The 23,949-nt window shown below is 41.1% G+C and overlaps 3 protein-coding genes and 1 long non-coding RNA gene across 4 annotated transcripts; 3 read left to right on the top strand and 1 right to left on the bottom strand.

Moving 5' to 3' along the window:
• Positions 1-3: 3 nt before the first annotated feature.
• On the top strand, positions 4-2,753 carry LOC135650466 (eukaryotic peptide chain release factor subunit 1-3-like). Its single transcript, XM_065169824.1, has 2 exons — positions 4-131; positions 1,093-2,753. Exon 2 carries the CDS (start codon positions 1,135-1,137, stop codon positions 2,443-2,445), a length of 1,311 nt encoding a protein of 436 aa, XP_065025896.1. The 5' UTR covers positions 4-131; positions 1,093-1,134; the 3' UTR covers positions 2,446-2,753.
• Positions 2,754-3,633: 880 nt separating this feature from the next.
• On the bottom strand, positions 3,634-8,495 carry LOC135650465 (mitogen-activated protein kinase kinase kinase 1-like). The gene is made up of 8 exons (XM_065169823.1): positions 6,697-8,495; positions 6,448-6,532; positions 6,221-6,283; positions 5,784-5,941; positions 5,512-5,587; positions 5,356-5,415; positions 4,385-4,492; positions 3,634-3,923 (listed from the first exon to the last, which is right to left on the bottom strand). The coding sequence occupies exons 1-8, from the start codon at positions 7,839-7,841 to the stop codon at positions 3,741-3,743; spliced, it is 1,878 nt and encodes a 625-aa protein (XP_065025895.1). The 5' UTR covers positions 7,842-8,495; the 3' UTR covers positions 3,634-3,740.
• A 229-nt stretch (positions 8,496-8,724) lies between these two features.
• On the top strand, positions 8,725-12,161 carry LOC135650469 (uncharacterized). Its single transcript, XR_010501539.1, has 3 exons — positions 8,725-9,438; positions 11,370-11,435; positions 11,967-12,161. It is a non-coding gene; the product is annotated as an uncharacterized LOC135650469 (long non-coding RNA).
• A 1,449-nt stretch (positions 12,162-13,610) lies between these two features.
• On the top strand, positions 13,611-16,751 carry LOC135651344 (uncharacterized). Its single transcript, XM_065171389.1, has 2 exons — positions 13,611-14,926; positions 15,020-16,751. Exon 2 carries the CDS (start codon positions 15,069-15,071, stop codon positions 16,395-16,397), a length of 1,329 nt encoding a protein of 442 aa, XP_065027461.1. The 5' UTR covers positions 13,611-14,926; positions 15,020-15,068; the 3' UTR covers positions 16,398-16,751.
• Positions 16,752-23,949: the final 7,198 nt, after the last annotated feature.

The following is a 23,949-nucleotide window of genomic DNA, read 5'->3' as shown; positions in this document are numbered from 1 at the left end:
GGGACAAATAGGTACTTTTAAGATCCTCTTAGGGCTACAATGGTAAGATAAGGCCTCTGCTTTCCCATTCTTGGATCCGAGAGGAAAGCACTTCGATCGCGCTTACTCACAGCCGCAGGCGCCGCCACAGGGTGATTGCCCTCTCCTCTCTGTGTTCTTGTGACTTGAATCTTTTACTTTTCTTGGCCTTTGTTGAGAATTGTACCTATTTCTTCCTTTGTTTGTCCAATTTCACTGGTTTTACCGGAAAATTTTGGTTTTTTGGGTCCTAATATGAGCTTTCTATATGGTAATATCATGTGTTCTCTTTAGGTTTCTTGTTTTGAGTTTTCTACAATTTGTTGATTTGATTAAATTCTGGAATGCCATCTCCAACTCAGAAGAAGATCCAAAAGAGCAACATTTTGTTACTCTTTTTCCTTCTCTTCTTTTGGTACACAATCCCTCTCTGTTTTTCGACAGCAAACAAAATTCTTTACAGAGCAAAATTGGCATGTAGAAGTAGTACAATAATCCTGTGTGAGCACTGAAAACAGAGATCTAAACCAATTTCCACACTTTGCTGTGTGAACTGTATTCTTTATCTTGTTTCATTTGCTTGAACATATCTTACTACTATGTTGTTGGTTTCAAAAATATGCAAATATCTATAACCTGTGCAGTTTGAAGGATTCTTCTGATCTCCAGGTCTCTGTAATCATATTCAAAATCACATCCAGGGAATGTTTCGATCAGTAACAATCAAGTAGCTCTCTTCTAAGATGTTGAGTTAGTAGCTTGGTTGTTCTACTGTTGCTTAACAACGTCATATGCATGGTTGGAATCCTATGCGGTGGAGCAGATATGCTTTGAAGTCCTAAGTAGTTTTGTCTTGGTTCGTGGTTCGTGGTTTAGGGATTAGGTTACTGATAAGATTGTTTCTAGTTAAGTTTCTTGCAAGATGATGAAACCAATCCAAGCACAGCATATGTGGCCTATCATAAATCGTGTCGCATTTTTTTTTCTTTTATTAAGAGAGACTCAATCAGTGTCAAACTATTTAAGAGCCTGTTATTTGCATGCTTCTGCCTCTCAATCCGGTATCTCATGCAGGTGATCAGCGTACTTCTCTAGTGTGCTAGAGGTTACCAAAACATGGCAGATGGTCATGAAACCGATAAGAACATTGAGATATGGAAGATTAAGAAATTAATCAAGGCTTTGGAATCTGCAAGAGGTAATGGCACAAGCATGATCTCCCTCATAATGCCACCGCGTGATCAGATATCTCGAGTCACCAAGATGTTGGCTGATGAATATGGAACTGCTTCAAACATCAAAAGTAGAGTCAATCGACAGTCTGTCTTGGCAGCGATTACATCTGCTCAGCAAAGGCTGAAACTATACAACAAGGTTCCTCCCAATGGACTGGTGTTATATACTGGAACCATCATCACCGAGGATGGAAAAGAAAAGAAGGTGACTATTGATTTCGAGCCTTTCAAGCCCATCAACGTGTCGCTCTATCTTTGCGATAACAAATTCCATACCGAGGCTTTGAATGAACTTTTGGAATCAGATGACAAGTTTGGTTTTATAGTTATGGATGGAAATGGAACTCTTTTTGGCACATTGAGTGGTAATACGCGTGAGGTGCTCCACAAATTCACTGTTGATCTTCCAAAAAAGCATGGTCGTGGAGGACAATCAGCACTACGTTTTGCTCGGCTTCGTATGGAGAAGCGCCATAACTATGTGCGAAAAACAGCTGAACTTGCCACCCAGTTCTTCATAAACCCAGCTACGAGTCAGCCAAATGTGGCCGGTCTAATTTTGGCTGGTTCAGCTGATTTCAAAACAGAGTTAAGCCAGTCGGACATGTTTGACCCGCGTCTTGAAGCTAAAATACTCAATGTGGTTGATGTTTCTTATGGAGGAGAGAATGGATTCAATCAGGCCATCGAGTTGTCAGCGGAAATTTTGTCAAATGTGAAATTCATACAGGAGAAGAAATTGATAGGGAAGTATTTTGAAGAAATAAGCCAAGACACAGGAAAGTATGTCTTTGGTGTGGATGACACATTAAAGGCTCTTGAAATGGGAGCCGTGGAGACCTTAATCGTATGGGAAAACTTGGATATCAATAGGTATGTGCTAAAAAACAGCACCAGTGGGGAGATTATAATAAAGCATTTGAACAAGGATCAAGAAGCTAATCAGAGTAACTTCCGAGATCCAGCAAACAATGCTGAACTAGAGGTGCAGGAGAAAGTTTCGCTGCTGGAGTGGTTTGCCAATGAGTACAAGCGTTTCGGTTGCACATTGGAGTTTGTTACCAACAAATCTCAAGAGGGCTCACAATTCTGCAGGGGTTTCGGTGGCATCGGGGGCATCTTGCGGTATCAGCTGGACATGAGATCGCTGGATGAGCTGTCTGATGATGAAGTGTACGAAGACTCTGATTAGCATTCGGGTAACGGTTCACCGGGGCTGGGACAGGGGAGATCTTGCAGTGGCAACATCTATACCAACAAAATCTTATGTAGGATTTCTTGTCTACCATTGAAGTCGTGCAGAGATATTACAAATGCATTGCACAAGGAGTCAGATCCAAGGATTGGTGGTACATCTCAAGTACACAGTGGAACTCCAGGATTGGATTTTGCTGATCTCTAGCTAAAATTCATGTTGTATTGTTCATTTCAGTTTGGATATACTTATGATTTTATGTGTTTTTTTTTCTTTCAAATGGAAACTGCTTCATTCAATCATCAGAGAGGAACTGTGAGTCCAAGTACAGTCTGGGATTAAACTCTGCTCCCCAAGATGTAGACATCTCTTATGATCTACCACATAAAGCAAGATTGTGTGGTACCACATTCCTATTCCTCCTGATATAATGAAACTCAACTATGCAAAACTCATGTATAAAGGTCAAAATGTCCTCAACTAAGGACTGCAGCTGCCATGGTGGGTGTGTGATCCCATTGATATAGTTACTTAGAACAAGTTTCCTAGCCTGGTTAAGGCAACCTTTGGACCAGCCCTGAACCTTATTAGGAGCCTTCTCCAATGCCATTAGTAATAATGCTGCCTAAGGTAGTTTAGAGGTCATTTATCTTAATCCTCATCTTCTCACATATATGATGCTTCATTTGGGGGCACAATGATTAGGAAATAAGATTTCAGACTAAGCAAGATTCATCCTAAGATTGGATAATGATGCAATCTGATTCAGGGCTGAGATACTATGCTTATAAGAAGGGTTAGCCCTAAAGGCTAACAACTCATCATCTGACATAGATCAAATGAGACACATGCTATCTCTTAACATTGGCCAGCACCTTTGTTAAGATCTTATAAATCATATCGAAGAGGATGATAGTCATCAATCCTAAAATAATTAGATTTTTTAATGATAAAAACCAAAAAGGTCTTACCTCAACTAGGAGGAAGGTGAGCTTTTAGTGGGGGAAGGATGAACAGTTTCTTGTGAGTATATATTAGCAATTACCATTTGTACTATCTTGTTGTTCTAGCTATGATACTGTCATCAAACAAGTTTTCGACCATTTCACACTCTGAACACTTTTGTCTGTCTTGATCTATCGATCTTTCAGCAGTCAAGTCCTGCAAGCAATGCTTTGCTTCAAATCAGGCAAGCATCCACCCATTCATTCAACGAAACGAGTGCTGATGGCATCCTTGAAACGTATCTATTGCACAACAATTCCCGCAAGTCGATACTGTCAGAAGATAACTCAAGAGACTGAAGAAACTGACAGTGACCACTTCACAAATGGGTGTTCTAACAATTGGGAAGCAGACGGCCGATCACTCGGGTTAAGTTTCACGCATTGGCTGATGAAATCTTGGGCGTCTCTGGATAGGTAGCTCGGAATCGGAGGCTGTTCACCGCGGCCAATCCTAAATAAAGCTTGTGTCTGCAGATTGAAAGAGATCAATAAGTCTTCTAGGAAAGATGAAACAAAAGTTCATCTTTGAAGAACAAGCCAAATGTCAAACATAAATGGAATGCTGCTATAATTAGAACATCGGTAAGCGCTCAGATAAATTGCCTTTTAGCAACTATTCTTCTATAATTATAACTAAAACTTAAGGCTTTGTGAACAAAAAAGATTTATTAGAAGCTTTATTTCCCATAGTTAACCATTTTTTGTTCCTTTAGACTTTACCATCATAATAGTGGTCAAGCCATCGAGACTAGCTTGATATTTAATCAAGCTTCACCGAGAAAATTAGAGAAAATAGATGCCTAGCTGCTGTTGGCTGTATGCTTGAAGGAGATAATTAGTTGTTTTGTTGTGGAATTGAGAGAAAGGTTGAATCCAAAGCGTAAAACATAAACCAATAATCAACTGCTATTGAGATATGAATCACTCACCCACTCAAGATTAGGATAAGGAATCTGACGTGTCAGCATCTCCAGAACCGTGCATCCAAGGCTCCATATATCGCAAGCAGGTCCATATGTCTTTCTAGGATTTACAACCTGAATAATGATTGTGTCTCGATGAGTAAAAACTCCAACAAATCTCCTATGGTCATCTAAGATCAAAAGAGATTGAACATATATGCATCATTATAATCATTGAAAGAGACGGCACAATCTACATAGATGGAAATAGTTCTAGTATTTTTAGCAAACTAATCAAGCAAAGTTTACCAGGACAATTACAATCTTGTTTCTAGTGAGCATATAACCAGGTGATTTAAAGGTGCCACTTACTACCTCGCATACCGAAATACCGAATTATCACAAATAATCATCTGTGACAAGTAGAGGTTCTAAATGAAGATGAATGCATAGTGTTCAGGATAGCTGTTGTTTTGAATCCCCTTTGTGAACTTACAACTAGCTACTGCTGTGTTGTTATGTACCCGATGTACTGCTTTACCCAACAAATCTTGTGTTTCTTCTGTTTTCCTAATTTGTTTTAGGTATTGAGCAAACCAGAAACACAATCTATTGACTTAAATCAGGCATTTCATATCTCTCCCTCCCTCTACCCAATTGATGGCTAACATTCTTCATCTGTTGGTACACTATCAGAGGTTGTATCATCAGAGGAGGGTGTCATAGGTCACAGAAGCATGGTAAGTAAAGATCCTTTTGACGCTTTTTCATCTATTCTATTTCAATTCCGTGCATTTGGCTCCTTGCAGCTTGCCTAATTAGGTTGACTAGTGCTGTGCTGTGCCGTGCCAAGGAATCGTTACTTGCAAACTCGGGATAAACATGACATTTTATCCTCGTTTAAGTTGATATATAGAATGAGATGACACAAAACAATATAAGTTATAAGGTAATCATCAAGTGTTGTTATAGAAATTTACTAGAAGAGATGGGCTAACCTCAGGAGCCATCCAGTAAACACTTCCCTTGCATGATTTGAGCACATTGAACTTGGTTATCTGAAATCGTAAACAACACCGGTGAATATGCATGCACCAGAAAGCTTTTAAACCTTCAAACAGTTGCATGTAAAAGTTAGAGCATAATAAACCAACCTCTTTCGCCAATCCAAAATCAGCAAGCTTTACAGAGCCATTTGCATGAACCAGTATGTTAGCACATTTTATATCTCTGACAAAAGGAAATGATATCATTAGAAGTTGTATCTTAAGTTACTTATTGCTTTTAATGTGTAATTTCGTTAAACTTACGACAAAACTGATTATAATGTTTATGGATAATCTAATAATTGCAGAATGCATATGGATAGACAGTCGAATATAGAAACTTCAAGGTGAATTTTCTACAATTAAAACACTTGCATCACCTGTGCACTACATTTCGCTCATGAAGATATTTTAGACCATATAAAATTTGTCGGGTGTATGCAGAAACTTGGGTATCTTGTAGACGATACTTTTGGTATAGAGATGCAAGGGAGCCCTGTGTGATAAGTTCAAGGAAGATGAACAGCTTTGCTTCCTCCTGCAATACAATCCATACAATAAGTTAGGAATTGTTGCAGATATAGTAGGGATATAAAGAATCGATTTTTCGATTAGAAAGAAAATGGGCTCTCTCGTCTTCCAAAATAATAAAAATCATGACCCTAATCACAAGGTTTGCGGTGCATTTTCATAACAAAAACAGAAGCATTTAAATTTTGGCAAAAGCTGAAAAGAGTTACATATGAATTTTTTGCATTTGCATCTAACACGACAAGAATCCAACCTAAAACTATAATCAGATCAGAAGACAAATTACCTTGTCTGTTCCATAGTACTGGACTATGTTTTGATGTTCAAATTGGCTTAATAGCATGATCTCCTGAAAGATCAAGTGGAAAAGAAAAAAAATTCTCAGCAAGATAATTAATGATCCAGACAGAAGAACATTCAATTGGTACTTTAGGAATCAAAAGAGAACCATCAAATGTTTACGACTGAAGTGGAAGGATAAATACGACAGCAAAGATTTTCAGATTATTCTACCTGCTCAAGTTGAAGAATGCACTGTTGAGCATTACTTCCTTGGTCAAGCAAAGATACCTCTTTAACAGCAAAAAATACACCTACACTGTAAATGTAAAGATGGAACAAGCAAATGTGATCAGCAAATAATATCGGAAGAAATCTGATGACTATTCAAGGCGATTTTGAGTATGGAGCATTAAGAATCTAAAAAAAAGCATAGTTGTCATCAATGGATTCTAAGCCTTGCAAGATTGCATCAACACTTACTCACTGATCCCTTCGTACACCATTCCATAGGAACCACTCCCTAGAAGTCGACCTCGCATCCATGACTTGATGTTCCTCTTGAACTTGCCATTTGGTGAAACTATGAGCATTGTTTCAGTACTCATACTGGATTTATCATCATCAACATTCATGGTGGAGTAGGATGAAGTCCCGGTGAAGCCCTCGGAGGTCTCCCCCAACCTCAGCTCCACCAACTCTTCCTCTCCTTCTGCTTCTATTGTGTTGTCTTCTTCATCCGTTTCATCGTCATCGCAGGCACCAAAAGTATTATCTTTGTCCTCCGGAGCGAAAGACCTCACTATGTCCCAAGCTGAATCCATCCCGTCAATGGCTGGCAAGGACATGTATGGAGGCGGTGGGAGTGCCGGTGGTGGAGTGAGGGGCGCCAAATTTATCTGCGGCGGTGTAAGATTTGCCGGAGGAGCAAGAATCGATGGCCGAACACCTCGGATTCCTCCATCACCTCCCCTAGGTTCAAAAGATGGGACGGAATTCCTGACAGCTTCATCATCCGCGACCGTGATTTCCATGGAAGTATCGCAGGAATTCTTCGCAGGTTCGTTCTCCTCCACATCGTGACGTCCTGTGGGTTCTTCGATGGACGCGGAAGAGTGAAAAGTAGGCGGTGAATCCGACGCCAAGGTGGCTGATTGAGATGCAAAGGTGGGGTCTTCATGGGTTGCGCTATCGGGATGAGAGAGTGGGGATCTCCTGTGGAGGAGGTCGGAGGAGGATAGCGCCTTGCGCGCCTCCCATGCGGGCAGAGAAATGGCGAAATCCTCGGGCCCGGAGAGGCCGAGGCTACGGCAGAGGATCTCCACCTCGCCCTCGATGCCCCCAATCCGGAAGCTGGTCTGGTTGGAGTACGGAAGGTCCAGCGATCGGGTGGGACGAAGCGGGGGCGACTCGTCCGACGAGGCTGAACAGGAAGAGGAAGAGGAGGACCACGACACGCCACCGGCAGCCGCCGCCTCCACCCCGTAATCGAAGTTTTTGGCGGCGTTGCGCCTGTCTAGCCGGGGCGGCCGTCTCATCTCCTGCTGCTCGTGCTGCAGCCGCTGTTTGGAGTCCATCGCCCCGCGCCCCAATCGGAAGGCGCCTCTTTTATGGCTCCAGAACAGCATGGTTGCAGGACGGAACAAATCCCATCACAAAGAAGAAACGGGAAGAAGATGTTCTAAAGGTGATCGGAGCTCATGGTGTCAGAAGATCCAATCTTTGCAGCAGAGGAAACACGGAAAAGCGGAAAGGGAGCGGAAAAAGGAGAAGAAAGAAGGGGAATTCTGGTCAAAGGACGGATCTGGTGGAGCTCAAAGGGCCGAGCTTTGGAAACTTCAAAGGTACGAGTTTTACGAGTAATAAACCACGCGACGGAAAGGGACGAGAAGAGGCTCTATGCTCCACCGCTGACCCGAAGGAGGCGTTTGAAGCCAGAATTGAATACATGGCTGGCATAGGGAGCTCGCCAATAGAGATGCTTGGCGTCGGCCAGGGAGAGACTGGAAAGTGACACCGGGATTTCAGGAACAACGTACCAAACTTCGACGCCAGAGTACAACCTCCCCGTTCTTGGTCGGCTTCCACTTAGCAGACAATGAACCCAAGTCCAAGTTTCCAGCTCTTCTTCATTCAGTGGGGCAAGGAATCTGTTGACTTTCTGACATTGGGTGTGAATCAGATCAACCATCATGATCCTTATCAGTTCCAGCGGCTACGTTCTGACGGATCTCCGAAGTCCACCCGTGAAATTTATCCGACTGGACATCCAAGCCTCTGTCGAGAAGTCAATTCCCAGTCGGTGACTCAGGGCATGATCTTAATCTGCATCCTCTCAAACGGAAGAAGGGCTCAAAAACACGCTTAAAGATGCACCTCGACGATGACGGTGACTCAGAGCCCAAAATTCAATGCGACGAGAGACTGGCGTACCGGATGCAAAATCTGATACACCGAAGCTAATCGGGTTTGAGTTCCATGGATTTTGCAACCAACGACGTTTCTTGAGATGTCGGCGCAAGGTTGACTTGTTAGAGCCGTCAACGCCACCGTAGCGAGCGCCGGTCCCTGTTCCGGTGGACCGCAGAAGAATCCAGTTGCTCAGATTCGTGATCATTCTAAGTAGACAACTAGTCAACGTAAAGATCTAAATCGTGACGAATGATAATGGCCGGCAGGCATCCGTAAAGACTAAACTCATCTCGCGCGGTTGGTCATCACGCGGCGCATAGTCGATACGCGTGGATCAAGTTACAACACGAATCTTAAAACATGACAGTCCACGCCCCTCTCGGTATCACCCGGCCGATGCCACGCGATCCAACGTCGCTCGATTCATTTCCTCCTCGAGTCTTCCCAATCTAATCTTTTTATTTTACGATTGTTCATTTACCAAGAACCCTAATTATTCCTCGATCCCTTTCTGGGAATTCGCCCCTTCTCGTTCAACTCCTATGATGCGATCTCTTCTCGCAGCATTGCGTCGGTCCGTCCCCACTCTCGTCTCCATGGCGCCACTCAGAACGCGACCGGCCCGAGTGACGAGGAGATCGCCGTCGCCGTCGACGGAGATGACTCGCCCACGGCCAAGAAGCCACTTAGGGCTGAGTCGAGGATTCCCCTGTTCGTGATCTTCTCGGTCGGCCTGCTGTGCATCTTCCTCACCATGCCCGAGGCCGAGCACGATACAATCCTAAGGCTAACGCGGCACCTCTACGTCCTCAAGTGAGCTCCCTCTCTCTCTCTCTCTCTCTCTCTCTCTCTCTCTCTCTCTCTCTCTCTCTCTAAACGTATCTTTACTCTCCTGATGCTGCGTTGAATTGCCTGAAATCGATAGCCCGAAGCAAAAAGGACCTTCATTTATGATTTTTCCTGCTGGACACGTATGTTCAATTGTAATTATATCAAATGCACTCCGGAAGGCCTTCTATTGATGTAAGTAGGTAATAACTTCGTAGCAATCTTTTCCTATGTATATCTCCGTCATCTTCATAACAATTCACAGTGCATATCAACTGTATGATATAAGTTCTTGAAAGTAGTGTTTAGAAATTTTGGATTATGTAAAATATGGTTGACGGTACTTCAATTTGATCGTTCTTGGTTAGGAATACTGCCTTTTTCCTTGTGAAAAGTTAAACCGCAAAATATATACACGATGCTTCACATCTGGAACCTTGCAGTTAGTGGAATATGTGCTCATAGAGTAGTTTGCATCTTCTTTCATTTTCTTTTATCCTCCTTGCTGTCCCCATCTCTATCATCTTACTGTAATTATGAATGAGATGTATCTGCTCGTTAGACAGATATCCGCCGGTTAGACATTTAATGAACTTTATGAATATAGATACCAATCAACACCTAAGATGATGACTTGAGAAGTATAGCTTTTTGGTTCACGTTGGCTGCTTGTTAACCTGTCAAGTGTTCATAACACTATAAGACAAATACTTAAACATAAAATGTGACCCTGTTTCTCTTTTTGTCTACTTGCCGATTCATTCTTAGATACACCACTGCTGATTCATATGCTCAAGAATGCTACCGATTTGAATATTCTTGTATGGATAGTGATGGGGCCTTCAAAAACGTGTAAGCAGCCTTGATTGAGTGCATGATATGAGTATAACAATGATACATTTGACTATGGCTTTCCATGATGAGGGACCTCCAATTCGAAAGGGTGCAACTAAATTAATGCCAAGTATCATATACCTTTATTTGACGTCATTCAAATTCATTGTAGCTTGAAAAATTAGAGCATTGATCAAGTGATTTGTTAAGAGGATATTTTGATAATGTTGCATAGGGCCATAGGCATTGTTTTCACATGACACCTATTTCTGCTGTCTTCTAACCAATCTATGATTGTTATTTTAGAGGTCTGGTTGAGAAGCATGGTTGGCCCATTTAACCTAGTATGAAGAAGTTCTTTTTTATATACTTAATTGGATAAACATTCTGGGGCCAGAGAAAGTTCCATGAGATGTTCATATGGTGCCTTGGCATGATAAGGATGTTCTTTTGTTCATTTTCTTGTGCAAGCTTAATCCTTTAGTCTGAAAAATCAGGATTTTTTTATTGCGTAAATATTTTTGCTTTATAAGATTTTTTGGTTTGCATATTTATCTTCAAGGGACTGAAAGATGTGTTCTTATATTAATATGCTTGGTGGTTTATTTTCTGAAGCACCCCAGAATGCCCATGCACTATCTTTTTCTTTTCCAAATGTTATACCATTGTTTAAATCCATTCTGTTTGATGAACTTATAGTGCAATCATATAAATGATTGTGGGACACCTCTGTTGTATATAATTGTGTCATTACTAATACCTTGTTGGACAACGTTTTTTGGTTTTTTTTTTTATACCAAACTTTTTAGTGTCAACATCCTATTCAAATTATGGAGTAATGTTTTTTGCTTATAATTTTCTGTTTTATGTGGTTGTGCTTCTTTAGATTCACTAATGAATCATGACCAATCTTTTCTTCTATATTTGTAGTATCTCCGCACACTTGAATTTGTAGTATTACCTCTCAAAAAGAATTTTTTAATGCTTATCTTCTTGTATTGTTTTCTTTTTTCTTGTTGGCATTCTCTTTTGCACAAGTGACATTTATTTTAGGTTATTTTTCAATCTACATCTTTTTGCAGATGTTCATGATACCTGGTACCGCATTCTTGTTATTACTGGCTGGATCTCTTTCGGGGTCATAAAAGGTGTTATCCTGGTACTTCTTTGTGCATATACTTGTTTCTGTATGTATGAAACGGAAGTAACATAATTAAGCTTGAATTTCTTATTAGCATGATTGCGAAATCTTCATTATCAAAATTTTTCCCTTGTCATTTTTCCACAAATGTACAAAATGCATTTAAGATGAGAAAATTTGCAGTATCCACTAAAATCCTTGCAAGTCCATATGCCTTTTCTGGATAATCTTGTTGCACCTGACTATTTAATTGAACAAGGCTCTGGTGAGTTATTGAATAACATCTTATTCTTTATTTGACTTTTCTGGTTTGTTTCTCGTTTTCTTTAGATCAATTTGACTTGATGGTTAGACAACTTTACATGCTCTTGACAATAAGATGTTTCTATACTCACTCATGTACCTTCAGGGTGGCCTTGCTCGTTAGGGATCTATTTGTTTCCATATTTCTGACAATTCTAAATCCCAATTTGCTTGGATATTTTGATTCTGTTCTTGGCTCTATAACTTCAATATAAGTTTCGTTTGATTGTTACAGCACATTACGGGTTGCAGCAGACCTGAGTCTAACGTCCGAGCTTGTGGCAAATTTGGGAGTGGAGAAAGAACATGGTGGTTCGGTGGGATGCTCTGCAAAAAGTGTTGGGACGCATGCGATAAAATTAGTAGAGTAATTAAATATTATGTTGTATGAGAGTTATTTCACAGGATAATTACGTGGAATCGTCGGTCATTACTCGATCGTATGATTAGATGCTCGAGGTGGTGTCGAATCTGCCATGGCACTGTGATCGATGTGTCAGATCGTTAAAATATGTGATAGATGATGATGGTATCAGATTGCAAAGCATGCTGCTATAACTCGATCATCCTAAATCTGGGCTTATCAAGTTTGACATCGTTCATGGACCGCTTCCGCTTCCAGCGTAGGCAACCCTCCATGGAGATCTATCAGGAGAAGGAAAACTTCTGAACAGACCTCCACTGAACTCGAGTCTGTCCAAATGCTACTTTTGCTTTACATCATCAAATCAAAGATGCGAGCTTGTGGGCTCGAACACACTCACTGTATGCCGGTTTTGCTTAACTCATATACAGGAGGCCGGTGTGCACTGCTCTCTGCCACCGTCATCTCCAATCCAAGTGCCCGACAACGTCGAACCAACTTGCCATTCTTTTGCGCCACTTACCCTCGTCAGCCAAACCAGCATCCGGCGCAGGTGGTGGGCCGCTGCGTAATTATGACTCCCGGAGAACAGGGAATAGCCTTCTTCCTCTTCCTCCGGTGAGTTCAACAAGGATGATGGTCCCTGGGGGACGGGGGAAGGAGGCAGGACAGGAGATCTCCGCTGGATCTCAAGTCCCTGTCCGGGTCTTTTTAAGGTGGACGGACGCTTTGCTGGATTGCGTGCCGGGCGCGAAGGGGAAGGGGAAGGGGAAGCGGGGTGGCGAAAGCTTTCTTAGATGCCCCATTGAGCTAATAATGGTTTGTGGTGTCTCGCGTTCCGTGGCGAGTGGCTGAGTGGATTGGGCGGTGGAGATGACCTCATCCGAGCTTTCCAACGGAGCGGTCAACCTCCCGGAAGGACCCAATCAATATATATAATACAAGTATTATTGCGTTGCAAGTGGCCTTTTTTCTTTTCCGGCAAAAGTGCCGTGGGATGCTCCTCTGTCCAGGGTGTGAGGTTTTGGAGGATGGGTTGGAGAGCATGTACTTACTTCTCAGGAACCACTGGCCCTTCACCAATCTGTTCATGCAATCATGCACGTCATTTTTATGATCTGTGAAGCACAGTAGTAAAGACCGAAGAATAGTGGATATGGATTCAGCAGTGAGTTAAAACTTGTGCTGTGTTGGAATCACCCTCAGCAACCCTAGATTTCTTCTGGACTAACTCATTTTGACCAAGTCAGATCAAACCCAATTAAAGATGGGCGTGGCAGGAGCTTCTGCATATCCCAATGCAGAAGGAGATAATTATTTATGATTGGATGGGGGGAAAAAAAGGCCCTATCCAAGTCTGGCCGATAGATTGCATGTCAGTGTCGCAGTCGACGTGTCGACGGTCCGGCCAGGCCATTAGCTCTCGTGTTCCGGTCCACGTACGGAGATGAGAGAATTATTGAGGAGGAGGAGGAAGAAGTGGAGGGATGCGGTCGCTATGGATTGATCGCCGCAGTACAGCGCTGCGCCACCACAAGTGCCTCAGGTACGCGGCAGCGTATCGTCTGCGCCACAAGCGCTGCATCTCCAGGTTTAGTGGGGGGGTGTGTCTTCTGCTTCCTCCTGTGACGTGCTGAAGGAAACGGAGGGGGAGGACAGCGGCGAAACGAGGAAGGAGGTGTGACATGAGATCTGGTGGAGATTGTCGTCGGACCCGCGGGATACGGGTCGTACCACAAGCACTCCATTGGGTCGGAGGCCGGGCATCGGGACCCGCTTGTCCGGGGGTTGCCGGCCCGCATCCATCTCCATCGCTCCAATCATTCCACGACAACGCATGGTTAGGCATCACTTCTTGGATTCAGCCTCGTCCTTTTAAGGCAGATCTACTCCTGCAATCTGCTCGTCTTCTTTGGCCTGTGTCATCCAACTCCAAATCGCAGCCACATCGATGGAGTGAGAGTTCTCACGGAATGGATCGCTTGGGATAGCGGTCCACAGAAAGAGAAGGGAAGCCGAGTAGGATGGGATGCATCGGAGGTCTGCGACTGGTCCACGGTGGCCATAAAGTTGCTCACGAGGGACTGTGCCACCCGACCTTGCACATTGCGGAAGATTGCTATCTTTTGTAATAGGAAACGCATGGAAATAAAAGACGAGCAGAGAGCAGAGAGCAGAGAGCAGAGTGCAGAGTGCAGGAAAAGGATCACAGTCAGTAGAGATGGGGTGGATGGCACTCGACCACGTACGACACATTCTCGAGTATCTGCCCATTTATTTCATGAAGCATGAAGCAGCATAACTTTGACAAATGTAGTATAATGGGAGTCAGGGTTTGACATTGAACAATGGACATCCATGCCAAGTGTTGAAGCTTGAAAAGACCTCTCTGTGTATTAGCTCCTTCTTCCATTTGTTTTCCTCCATGGTGTTTGAAAGATTCAGAGAGCCCATTGACGAGTGGAGTGAAAGAAAAGGTGGGAAAATCTACAACATATAAAGCCGGAAAAGGAGGGTTTGATTGTGTCGAGAGAGAGAGAGAGAGAGAGAGAGAGAGAGAGAGAATGGTGGTGGCGGAGGGCCCTGGTGGTCGGCTAATTGTTCCATAGAGAGAGAGAGAGTTCTTGTCCTACAAATACCACCACTCTCCTCCCTTGTTTCGCATCAGCTTGGCCTCAGACGACACATCACACGCTCTCTCTGAGGGTGGTGGACGAGAGGAAGAGAGGGATCACAGAGCATGACACCTCTCTGACTGTTTCCATCTCCTTCAACATCAACCAAGTGCTTAGCTTCCTTTCAACTGTGGGCAGTATTCATACTTGTTTGAGGTGATTACAGTCTCATAAACTCATCTCTGCTTAGCAAGACACTGTCCTTCTCCCGTCCTCTGAATTCTTATTACTTTGCTTTGTTCTCTTTAGAGTGTACTCTGTATACGAACCATCAAGTTGCGAACTTTGCGGCCGGAGGATGTCGGTGGCTCTGCTGCAAACACCCTTACACCACCTGGAGTACGGCTGGCCGCGGCTGGAAGATAAGTACGAGACTAGGTATGATCATGTGGTGGGTATTGAAGACGAGGAGGAGAGGCCTGGCCAATTCGACATGTGGAGCGCCATGCAGGCGCCGAAGGCCGCCACTCCGGTGGTCGCCGATACGCCGGCTCCTTATGTTCATCCGCTGGCGAGGCGGTCCGCGAGCTCGCTGAGCCAGAAGAGCCTCCAGATATGCACGGAGAGCCTGGGGTCGGAGACTGGCTCCGATGAGTTCTCCTCGTTTAACGACGGCATCGATTTTGGGTATCTTCCAACGGTTGAGGCGGAGAAAGAAGGTGAAAGGCATGACATGCACGAGAAGGTTGCCGTGGTTGAAGAAGCAGGGGTGTGGTCTGAGAATGGACCAGAGGAGCGCGAAGTGCCGCAGCGCCGCAGAGGGGATGAGCTCACGTCGGTCAACTACAATTACTCCATTAGCAGGAGGTCGCCGCCGAGGTCGTTCCCTCCGCCGCTGCCATCCATCTCCCGCCGTGATGGGCCCTGCCTCCAGATGAGGACCCATCGCCGCGATGGCCGCCTCGTCGTGGAGGCTGTGCATGTGCCTCCGCGGAACTACCTCCACGCGCAGCGCCAGGGGGGGCGCCTCCTCCTCTCCTTCATCGACGCCTCCTCCGACACCATTGAAATCGAACAACCACAGGAACAGCAGCAACCCATGGATCAAGCACCAGAGGAAATCGAAGAAATTGAAAATGTGGAAGAGGAAGAGGAAGTGGAAGTGGAAGAGAAGAACTGTTCCGAGGAAGAGGACGAGGAGGAGGAGGTGGAACTAGTTGCCAGGGGAACCGTCGTCGTGGTGACAGTGAGCACGCAACCCGAGCTACAGAGTAGCGGCGCCACGAAGGTCCTCTGGTCTTCGCTCGTGATCAACAAGTTCGTCGGCGGCACGCTGCTCAGCAGCAATGCTAAGCGCGAGCAGCCGCCGGAGGACCACGCCAGCAAAACCAATCTCAAAAGCAACAGCCAACTGCAATCCATCACAGCAGCTCCGGTCACGCAACGACCGTCGCCGACAACAGCCACAGCAGCAGCTGCAGCGGTGGTAGCCACCAACCTCAGCTTCTCCGACGAAGCATACAATGAGCACAGCTTGGAAGGAGCCCATGACGGCTGCCACCTGCCCCTCGACGACAAGCTTCTGTTCACCTCCAAGCGGAGGAACCGGGAGGATCGGAGGTGCAGCCAGCTGCGGAAGAAGTCATTGTTCATCTGGAAGCTCGATTGCATTGCCACTTCCTCCTGAGCTGCAGCCTCCCATGAATCCATTCCAACCATCCTCCTCATGATCTATCTATCTATCTACCTACCTACCTACCTACCGATTTGAGCTGATATTATCATCATCATTAACAGAGCAATTTGTCGTCCGATTAATAAGTCAGAGAGTGTCTCGAGTCTCTCTCCGTTTGGCTTTCTTTCAGCAGTGGCTCGCTCTGCCGGTCTTCATCCTCTTTCGACTACCAGAGATGTGCTTGTTTTTGCACTCAGTGGTTACATATCGACACCATGATTTCTGAGGATTTGATATATCATCATCGGTGATCGTTCGTGTTGTTTCTGGCTGGCTTCAGAAGCAGAGTGTGGTGTTCCTCGTGTGTCTGCTGGAATGTATAATAATAAGAATAATAATCATATGTTATTCTGAGAATTGAAAGTTAGAACAGAGGCTGTGAAAAGAGTGGCACTAATGCTGATGCATCAAAATAGATGAGGCTGAGATTTTTATTTTTATTTTTTAAAAATATATCTTATCTTTTGACTTATCCTCTCTTTTTTTTTTTAGTTTTGTAAAAAAATCAATAGTTGTGGTATGACAGTCTTCCACTTAGAAGATGACTAATTGGAATATGTTGGTTAAAAAGAAAGGGAAGAACAGTATATCCAAATAATAATAATAATAATAATAATAATAATAATAATAATAAATATTAGAGTAAGTGTTTTTAATCAAATTCTTTCTATCTTCAAAAGTAAAAATTATCAATCTTAGATCGTTAAAATGATAATTCTATTTATTTCATAAGGATTATGAAATTTGATAGAAAATAATTTTGTTGAGTATGATGTGTAAAATCTTAATATTACTGAAAAGCAAAAAATATCAAATAAAAAAGAATATACAAGAGCTCTTTGTATTGTATGCTATAACAAATAATAGATGAATCCTTATTTTTCTAAATCATATCCATATCAATATCAATAAAAGTCTATAAAATATTAAAATATATGTTTGGAGGTGCTAAAAAGTTAAAAACTTTAAAGCGACAAATTCTTCGATAATGTGAATTTAAAACTATTATGATGAAATATTTTGAATCTATCACTTAATTTTTTCTCAAGAGTCTCTTCTATTATAAACCAAATAAGATGGTGAAAACTTAAATGATCAAATAGTAGCAGAAAGTTTATCTTCAAAATTTGATATGATTTATTAGGAAGAAGTTGAAGATATAAGTTTTATTATCTTTTGATGAATTAATAGACTACTTTTCAATTTATAAATAAAAATTAATATATCATATCATTATGAAACTTCAAAACATGCTTTTTCAAACGAAGATAGCTAAAGAAGGATCAAAAGAAAATTTCAAAAATCAAATCTTAAGGGAGAGATTAAAATGGTAGAGATCATGGATATCTAGCACTTGAGGTAAATAAGGCTAATCAAACGAGGGTCAATGGAACTCGTAACAAAAAAACTCGTCAATATTTTTGTTGTAAAAAAATAGATATATTAAAAAATATTTTTGATTAAAAATAAAAATTTAAATGTTCCTATGCTCTTATTGTAAAAAAAATATGGTCATCCCAAAAAAGATTATTCAAACAAAAATTAAGCAAATTATCATGAAAAAAATAATTATAAAAATATATTTTCTTTATGACATCTAACAAGAAATATTCTAGATCCGTTTGATTTTTGGATAATGGATACAAAAATCATATGATAAGAGACAAATGTTTGTTTCAAATTTATGCACAATTCTAGCAAACATCAATTTGGAGTAGCTAAAAGAGTTTTTAGATATATCAAATAAACTTTCAATTACGACATTTATTATGAGCAGGTAAGAAATTTTAAGTTATATTTTTATACAGATAGTTATTACGTTGATTGTCCAAATGATAGAAAAAATACATCATGATCTGTACTTAGTCTCGGCTCAAATGTGATTTTATGGGTAACAAAAAATAAGAATGTGTTACAAGTTCTAAAGTAAAATATGTTACGACTCCAAGTATAACATACTAAAGCCTTGGTGAAACTTACCAAGTAAAATATGTTAGGATTCCAAGTATGTTACGACTCCAAGTATAACATACTTTACACCAAGTAAAGCCTTGGTGTAACATACCAAGTAAAATATGTTACGACTCCAACTATTGTAATGACCAAAAATATTAAAGTTTAATATTATTTTATTCGTGAACCGGTTAATAAGAGAGAACTACTATAGTATCAAAGATGACATCTTTACAAAAGCCTTGGTGAAAAAAAAATTATTTTTTTGAAGACAACCTCATGTTACAATTATTTTTGAATTAAAAGGGTGTGTAAAGTTTAATTCAGATAGTTAAGATTAAATGAGATTAAAGATAAAGGATTTAGATTAAGATAAATAATAGATGAGAGAGATTTCTTTATTGTTTAAAAAAATATATTTTATCTTTTGACTAATATAAATAAATATTCTTGAATAAATCTAAAACACTACAGATCGAAAGTATACTTCGTTCCTTTGATTATCTATCGCCTCTTTATCTTAAAGTTCTTCGTAAAGCCAACACTTATTAATAAAACACAAGGAACTGATGATATCATCTGCAAGTGCAACATAAAGACATGGGAAGTCATATTCTTTCTTCCTCGTGCCATGCCACTAAAGTCCACCACTGCACCATCTCGGGAGTGCTGTCATGGCCGGGACTCGTATGAATGATGATTCTGTCTTCTTCATCATCTAATCTACCTACCTGGACGGCACAGTGGAAACAGCGGATTCCTTGAATAGTCAATTAGAATGCATATAGGTAGATGCAAGACATAGTGGTATGCCTTGGTGGAATCCGAAGGGCAATTTAAGTCGTCGAAGGGAGAGTTCTTGGCGTAGTTTTAGCTGTTCAACTCAGAGGAATGTCGAAGGAGGAGAGAGAAGCGAGATGGACGGTGGTATGACCATGGAATCCATTACCAGAAGCAGCAAATGTAAAGATCGACTTTGGTAATTATAGGATACCTGAGCTCCGAGTAGCCAACAAAGTATGAGTAGTTTAGGTGAAAGCATCTCGTCATCTTTCATCGAAAGAAAGTGGCCACCTTTCAGCGCATCTGTATGTGGAATCAATCGTATGGTTTAGTGGAATCCATTTCGTAAAACCATACCTTTTCCTCAGACCCCACCCACTCTCTCTTCCTTTCCGCTGGTTATCCGTCTTCTTTATAGCATGGAATTGGAGCATCGAAGCTATAGGGCTTGTCATGCTACTAATTCTCTTCGTCTTCCATCATTCCAATGTTGTCTCTCTCTCTCTCTCTCTTATTCTGATGCACATAAAGAGAGAAGCTAAATAATAGCCAAACAACACTGCAAAGTCAAGCGAAAACCAGTGGGAATCTGAGAACCGTTGCAGCGGTGTTTCAGGCGAAGACAAAGATGAAGTAAGCACCCGGAAGACATAAAGGTCATCGTTCCTTCTCCTCCAAAGCTGATGAGCATCGAGGCAAGGGGGAGGGATCAGGCAGCACCAATGACAAGGGGGCAGTCATTCTTTGTGGAATGATGATGTAACAGCAATTCAATTCATATATCGATAAAATAATAAATCTGATTGATCTATGCATATTTTGCACATATAATAAGCTCTTACATGTCAAATAAATAAATAAATAAATATATATATATATATAAGAGAAAATCATATTATTGAAGTTTACAAAACCTTAATTGAATATCTTAACGATTCATCTATACAAAGACAGAAATATAGAAGCTTGTCACTCAAGCATGGCATAAAGAAATAAGACTCAAATCAATACTATCATCTTCAAAGAGAAAAGAATATCATATATTTGATATGATATGTGATTCTAGTTCAAGATAGATAATATCAAATATTTGATTTGATGCTTGATTCCAATTCAGTACTCGTTCTATCTCCTACTCGGTGGGCACTACTATCCAAGAGAGAAGATGGTGGATCATACTTAAAGGCTCAAATTGAATCAGATCGATTCAGGTTAGGTTCGAGGCAAATGGAAATCATCTCGGGTCCGAATCTAAGCGTGCAAATGAACAACCCGACCTAAAGTGACGGGGCTGGGGACACTCCCAAACTCAGCTGCTGTTAACAGTTTTCTTTCTTGTTCTGCCTAAACAAAGTCTCTATGATTGATACAATAATTTAGTAATTTATCTATATATCTATAATAAAGCCAATCTCATCGATTTCAATTTCTTTTTCCTGTGAAATTTATGACGGCAATATATCTTCTCACGGTGAATCTTTTTCGTTTCTCGTCTGCCACAAACAATAATACTACATCGCTAACAGTGGCCTTAGTACTGCTACGTACGTACAACTCCTCCGCAGGCAGGTGGCGCGATCGACACAACGCCGAGAGGTACATGCGCAGGTCGGCGTGCATTATCAACCTTTCGAGCGACGACGACCACTGGGGTTTCTCTTCTCTTCTCTTCACATTAATACAACCCAACAAGAACAGCTACCGCCACCCCCCCTCCCCGACCTCCACCGCTGGCTCAAGGACAGATGAGCGGTACTGCACACAAAGTTCATCATTAGTTTCTTGTTCTTGAATCACGATAGCTGGGCATTGTTGCCTCCCAAACCCTACTTTACAGTACATTAATTCTCGAGGGTTTCCCGCAAGAGTTAAAGATCTCGACTGCAGTGCAGGAAAACCCAAAGCTGTTTCCTGCGGCTACAACTTGCAAGATGGATCCGAATGACCAGGGAAAGCTTCTTCTTTCTATCTCCTTTCTGGTTTGCGTATCGTAGAGTCTGCTCTTGGAATCCGACAGCCCTGCCGAACAAATGTAGGATGTATATATATATCCATTTCCACTGCTGGATTCAGTACCCTAATTCCTGGTATAACTCTTCTTCTTATTGTTGTTCTTCACTGGTTCTATCTGAAGTTGGATGCTTTTGCCAATGCTCTACTAGTCTCCTTTGCAAACTAACGAGTCATACAAATGTGTCTGACAGTAAGATATATATGTGTCTCAGATCTCAGATGTTTCACACAGATATGTACGAGAGTAAGGTATTTTTGCTCTACTTGCTGGAAGATCAATTTCATTTTTTGTTCAACCTTTGGTGATGCAATGTGTAAATAGACCTATCTATATCTTGTGCTACCTGTAGAAATAACTATTTGGAATTCCATCAAAGGATCTCTTCCATGTTTCTATGATATGAGGTTACAGTTCACTCCATCCACTGGATTTTGGGGTTAGGCATCACCAAGGTGCAGGTTGTAAGTAATTGAGATGGAGTACATATCAACCTAGTTTGACTAGTAGTACTTCATTTCTGCTCATAGAAAATAGTGCGGAGAGTACACAGGTTTATTGACAGGAGTAGAATATAATTAGTACCTAAGCAGCCTGCAACATATATTATAATAAACTGAAAAGTCAATTCAGATTAGGAGAAAAACCCATCATAAAACTTGGGTATTAAATTTGGTCACCTCAATAAAAAAAAGTAAATTTCTATTACTGTTTGAAAGATATTGGAACACTTTCTCCAAGTTATTTTTCTTGGTTTCTATCAATTTTCTTCCTCCCTAGGTTTGCTTCCAATGAGCATACTATCTCCAAGGTTCTTTTATTCTCTCTTAGAATACCTTAAAGACATTTATCTCCAAAATTTTTCCCTTTTGTGTTCCCCTTTCTCCTCTCAATGTAATAATCCTCCTTTTATTTTAATTTTTTAATTAATATAGCTCATATAATCTATCTTCCATTCTATCTCTACATCATTCTATAGAGTAATGTTTCAAATATCGGTTATCCTTTTATTATTTTTTCGATGATACTAGACAGTGACATCTGACAAAGTATCAAACTGGGACTCGGATCCAGATTGGAGAGGGTTCATGAGAGCTTGTACAACAACAGATAAGCTTCACAAAAAAAGCCTCAAACTTTGTTTAATCAAGAATTTTGGATCACTCTTATACATGCACATCTAGGCTTTCTGGTTTGGACTAGTTCTTTCAGTTGTCTCATGGGCAAGCTTCTATTTCTCATAGATGAATTGTCAAGAAGTTCTATCCTAAAGATTCTAATTCAATGAAAAGATAGAAAGTTCTGAATATTATGTTATAGACATCTATATAAGCTCAATCTTAGTCATCCTTGTTGAGAAGCCATATGAAGACCTGTTGTCACTCTGACACATGTAGTAAGTCCTTGAACTGTACACTAATTTCATATGCGGATTTAAAAGCATGTTCAGATCTAGAGTTCAAGTTCTCTTGGCATTGGTATGTACACAATCAAAAGCTCTCTCTCTCTCTCTCTCTCTCTCTCTCTCTCTCACTCTCTCTCTCACTATTCACATATATATTGGTGAAATTAACATATATAAACAAACAGATTTACACAATAAATATATAAAAAAAGTATGCATATATATATATGAAGGAAAAACAGTCAAGACACTGTTGTGAATAATTTGTCCTAATGGTATTAAATCCAGAAGAGTGGTTCTTCCATAATGCTTGGTGCAATATGCAGTTAAGCTTTGCCGCATAGGATCAATTCTCAGATGTTGTGTATGCTGGTACTGTTTATCATGACATAATTTGATATAAACATTGTGGGTTCAGAATTTTCAAGGAAAATGAAGTAATACATATAATTAAATTCAATTCTTTCAGGTGCTATTAGGCACTATTCTGGAATAGAGAAGGTCAACTACTGATCAACAACAGTAGCCTTCTATGCATGCATGATGTATTGAGTAACACACATAAGCTCCTAATTGTTTCAACAGGATGTTGATCTTTTCTTAATTTCTTAAGATTGATCTTTTGAAAATTACCCCTTGCCAAATAACTCTTGTCTGTTGCTGGCAGCTGGTTCTTTACAAAGATTGACCAGTACTTTTAGGGTTCCCTAAGTCATATGAGATCATATATCTGATGGTCCATTGGTTGTTTACTGGTGACACATCGCAACTTTGATCACCTTGCATAGAAGAAAAATGGCGCTCACCGGTCATAACTAGATGAACATTTGAGTTACCATCCTAAGTTACATGAGGTATGTCATGCTCTCTTTTGAAGGTCCTAGCAAATTTCATCTCATACTCAGTTCAGTGGGTTATTTTGAGTATTTCTTTGGTATCACATTTTTACATGAGTGTTCAATTTATGCAACTGGACCAACTAGATGACCTTTGCTATATAAGTTGTTTGTTGCATGGTTTCTTTTCCATTGGCAAGTCAATGGAAACAAAGCCAATGTCTTCACCATTGGCTTTGTTATTACTGTAAGGATGTCCTGCTTATTAACCATATGTGTCAGTCATATGTTACAACAAACACAGTTGTGCCTTTTAACTTTGCCATAAATCTTTCTTGTTCCCACTATCAAGCTTTGTGATTAAAAATGAAAACAAAGAGCTAATGAAGATGATGTTACAGCTACAGCCACAGCCACAGCTGAATTGATTATTGTAGAGGATTATACGCACAATGAACTCATGCTATAGAATTAAATCTGTTCTGTTTGGAACAAATACATTTATTTGATCAGGTT

Source organism: Musa acuminata, chromosome BXJ3-10 (genome assembly GCF_036884655.1).
Source record: "Musa acuminata AAA Group cultivar baxijiao chromosome BXJ3-10, Cavendish_Baxijiao_AAA, whole genome shotgun sequence".
NCBI classification, from domain to species: Eukaryota; Viridiplantae; Streptophyta; class Magnoliopsida; order Zingiberales; family Musaceae; genus Musa; species Musa acuminata.
Note: the sequence above shows the minus strand (reverse complement) of the source record. Positions and strands in the feature narration are given on the sequence as shown.

Excerpts from the sequence above, each read along its gene's own strand:
- LOC135650466 (XM_065169824.1), top strand. The coding sequence starts at position 1,135 with ATGGCAGATGGTCATGAAACCGATAAGAACATTGAGATATGGAAGATT.
- LOC135650465 (XM_065169823.1), bottom strand. The coding sequence starts at position 7,841 with ATGCTGTTCTGGAGCCATAAAAGAGGCGCCTTCCGATTGGGGCGCGGG. Across the intron at positions 6,284-6,447 it reads GCATTCTTCAACTTGAGCAG|GAGATCATGCTATTAAGCCA; the intron begins GTAGAATAATCT and ends TTGATCTTTCAG. Across the intron at positions 3,924-4,384 it reads CTTATCCTAATCTTGAGTGG|ACACAAGCTTTATTTAGGAT; the intron begins GTGAGTGATTCA and ends TTCAATCTGCAG.
- LOC135651344 (XM_065171389.1), top strand. The coding sequence starts at position 15,069 with ATGTCGGTGGCTCTGCTGCAAACACCCTTACACCACCTGGAGTACGGC.